Genomic DNA, 3,822 nt, shown 5'->3' with positions numbered 1-3,822 from the left:
TATCTGTGAGGGAACTGGTTGCTGGTGCTGCCCAGACCCATATGAGGAATAGTAAGATGACACAAGTTATATTCCGGCACCGACATCTAACCATTCCTCTGGTTATGCGGGAGGATTATCAAAGGAAGAAAATAATGACGTGGAAAAAAGCTGATGTGGAATTTTGTTAGAGTGAAAATATCTTTATTTTGTAATAAAGTTTAAAACTACTCTTACTAAGGAATTAAGATTTAGAAATATACTAATTTAAGAAAAAACTCAACAGATCTATGTTTCGATGTTTTAATATTGTTCGCTATATTCTATTTTTGATTATAAATAAATTTATTTTGGTTGGGAAAAAATTTTTGAAGGAGTGAAAATAAAACTCAAGATTAATTCATCCACTTTTAAAAAATAATATTCAATAAATATGAAATTTGAATGTCAATATTTATAAATTTTTTTTTTTATCTTCACGTTACATTCTATTTTATAAAAAATAAAAAATAAAAGTATTTTAATCCACCTTCGGTTTCAAGTTAAATATTTAATCAACCGTCGCTTACTTCGGAAAAGAAAGAAATAACACGTGATAGCTAATTTTAATTTGTACTTAGATGGCAAATTAAACCGTATACGTGACAGCTGCTGGATGCCAACTTGAAATGCAAGAAATTGTTGTCTGGTCGTGGTTGTAGCTTCTTGTAATAGACATAGGCATCAGTGCACATCATATATTAATTGATTTTAGCATTAAATTTTATTCATCTAACATTATAAACCCAAATAGCTTAGTATTGATGGGAAGACTGGCAACATTTTTGCGTGAGAGATCTGGACATTATTATTATTATTATTTAATTAATTAATTGATTAATTAAAGCTCCAAGATGGTGACTACCTGTATGAATTTTTCACAGCAAGAGCGAGGAGCGTTCAGTTTATGACAGATTTTAAATCTAATTTATTTGACAATGCCTTTTGTTCCATGCATATATAACGGGATTTGAAAGCAGATCTTGGGTTTTCATTTTTCTTTCAATTTGTTACTGCTAAATTTTTGAAAAATGATTTCATACACCGTGAGGAACTTCCTAAATTTAGTTCCTAAATTCACCCGCAAAATTAAAGAGTAGCATATATTCTTTTTTTTTTTTTTTTTAACTGAATCAGAATTTTATTGAGAAGATGTATACAAGCTATAGCCAAGCAATTAAATCATGTTTTTGAAACATACCTTACTTAGCAAGGGAATCCGCAAAACTATTTACTTCCCTATAATTGTGGACAAAGGAAAATTTTCCAAAACATGCTTGTAGATTGAGAAATCTATTGATAATTGCATTGTATCGCCATGGACAATAACTAATCTTCTTAAGCCATGATCTTGCAATGATCGAATCACTTTCGATAATTGTTTCTGACATTAGATGTAGTTTTGCTTCAACAATGATCGATAAAGCCTTAACAACAGTCAAGAGTTCTGTCAAATTTAAGTATGCTAAACCAATATGCTTTGAGAATATGAGGATTACCTTGCCAGACCAATCTTGAAGCACACCCCCAACGCTTGCCAAGCCAGGCTTACCTATAGTAGATCCATCCACATTCAGCTTCCAGCACCCAATGGAGAAGGAAGCTAGGTAGCATGCTATTGAGGAAGTTTCTTTGCACTTGGGATGCGAAGCCCATGCATGTATACTGTTATAAGTTGAAGTAACTAGGTATGACATCTCTATTGCAACTTTTGCAACTTGTTCTGTCATTTTATCAGTTTAGGTAGCATGATAGATTTGTGTATGGTGATCCATACTATTAGGCAAACAACTTGTGTAATAGTTAAACAATTTTTTGTATTTTGATGCCTATAAATTAATGAAATACAACTCATGATCAGTATGAGCCAATTTTACTACAATTACCAAATTAGTTTCTTCTGTTTTTTCCTTTGTTCTTCCTCTGCTCTACATCCTTCAATTGTTATCAAAGCATTCTTTAAGTTCTTGGAGGACCTGTGAGCTCCTAAAATTGAGTGAAAAGCCATCAAACACTTACCAGCCAGCTTTTGTCAACCTTAAAGGGCCTCATGTAGTTGCTCCTTACCTCCACCTCCTATTTTTTCTAGTGAGAACTATCAGATATAGGTTGTCAAAATAAAGACCTATTTGAGTGCTTTTGATTTGTGGAAAGTGGTGAAAAATAAGAAGGAACCACCACAACTTCCTGTAAATCCAATAGTACCTCAAATGAAAAATTACAATGAAAAAAAAATAAAGAGGTACAAGGCTAAAAGTTGTATTGAGTTTTCAGTTTTTGATGATATATTCATCAAAATCATGACTTGTGAAACTGCAAAACAAGCTTGGGATATGCTTAAGGAAGAGTTTTAAGGCAGTGACAAGATAAAACAAATGCAAGTGTTGAATCTTAGAAGAGAGTTTGAAATCTTAAAGATGAAGAAGTCTGAAAATTTAAAGGAGTACAATGACAGAGTCATGAAGATAGTAAACAAGATTACATTAATTGGTAAGGAGCTGTTAGACAAAAGAATTATGAAAAAGGTTCTTGTCAGCTTACCAGAGAGGTTTGAGTAAAAAATTTCATCTCTTGAAGACTCCAAGTACCTGACCAAGATAACTCTAGTAGAATTGTTCAATGCTTTGCGAGCTCAAGAGCAAATAAGGGCTATTAGACAAGAGAATTTAACAGAAGGTGCTTTTACAGCCAAGGAGAAAGGCACAGAATTGTTCAATGCTTTGTAAGCTCAAGAGAAAAGAAGGGCTATTAGACAAAAAGATTTAACAGAAGGTGCTTTCGTAGCCAATGAGAAAGGCAAGATACAAACAAAAAGCAAAGGCAGAAAATAAGAAGATAAAAAAAAAAACAAAGGTTCTGAAAATAATAGAAAGAAAAAAAATTTCACCTTGTTCTCACTACAAAAATACCACTCACTTGGAGAAATATTGCTAGTATAGACCTCACATACAATATAGACACTGTAAGCAGCTTGGTCACATGAAGAAGGTATGCAAAAACAAAAAATAGTAACAGTTAGATCAACAAGCCAGAGTTACTAACAACCAATAACAACTAGAAGATCAAGTTTTGTTGCAACTTGCTATGGAACCAGAACCTTTTTAAGTGCATGGCTTATTGACAGTGGTTGCACACACCATATGGCATATGATATCAACATGTTCAAAGAACTAGACAAGACCTGTACCTTTAAAGTTAGAATAAGTAATGGTGATTTTATAAAAGTCAAAGAAAAATGAGTAGTAGCTGTTGAGACACCAACAAGTACCAAACTTATTTCAAATGTGCTATTTGTGCCTAAAATAGATCAAAACCTATTAAGTGTTGCACAGTTACTGGAAAAGAACTACTATTTAGTTTTCAAACACAAGGCATGCATAATTCATGATCCCACTGGCCATGAACTCTTTACTATTAATATGAAAGGAAAATATTTTTCCTTGAATTGGCATGAAACAAACTCCTTTGCATATGCTAGTTCACATGATGAATCTTCTTTATGGCATAAAAAGTGGGACATTTCAACTACAATGCATTGAATTTCATGCATAAAAATGATCTTGTATTAAACATGCTTACTATTAAAGTTAGTGCTGGAATGTGTGAAGTCTGTCAGCTAAGAAAACGAAGTAAAGTTGCCATTTGCAATTAACAAAGCATGAAGGGCAACTGAAAAACTACAACTTATTCATACTAATGTTTGTGGTCTTATGAGAACCTTGTCCTTGAATGGTAGTAGATATTTCATTGCTTTTATAGATGATTTTACCAGAATGTGTTGGATTTACTTTATGAAACAAAAGT

The 3,822-nt window shown here is 32.6% G+C and overlaps 1 protein-coding gene across 1 annotated transcript; it reads right to left on the bottom strand.

Moving 5' to 3' along the window:
• Positions 1-1,220: 1,220 nt before the first annotated feature.
• On the bottom strand, positions 1,221-1,748 carry LOC149513109 (uncharacterized). The gene has a single exon (XM_089749332.1). It carries the CDS (start codon positions 1,746-1,748, stop codon positions 1,221-1,223), a length of 528 nt encoding a protein of 175 aa, XP_089605458.1.
• Positions 1,749-3,822: the final 2,074 nt, after the last annotated feature.

This window comes from Durio zibethinus, chromosome 20 (genome assembly GCF_047325235.1).
Source record: "Durio zibethinus cultivar Kanyao isolate XHJ-2024 chromosome 20, ASM4732523v1, whole genome shotgun sequence".
Taxonomy (NCBI): Eukaryota; Viridiplantae; Streptophyta; class Magnoliopsida; order Malvales; family Malvaceae; genus Durio; species Durio zibethinus.
This window is presented reverse-complemented; position numbering and strand designations above follow the sequence as displayed.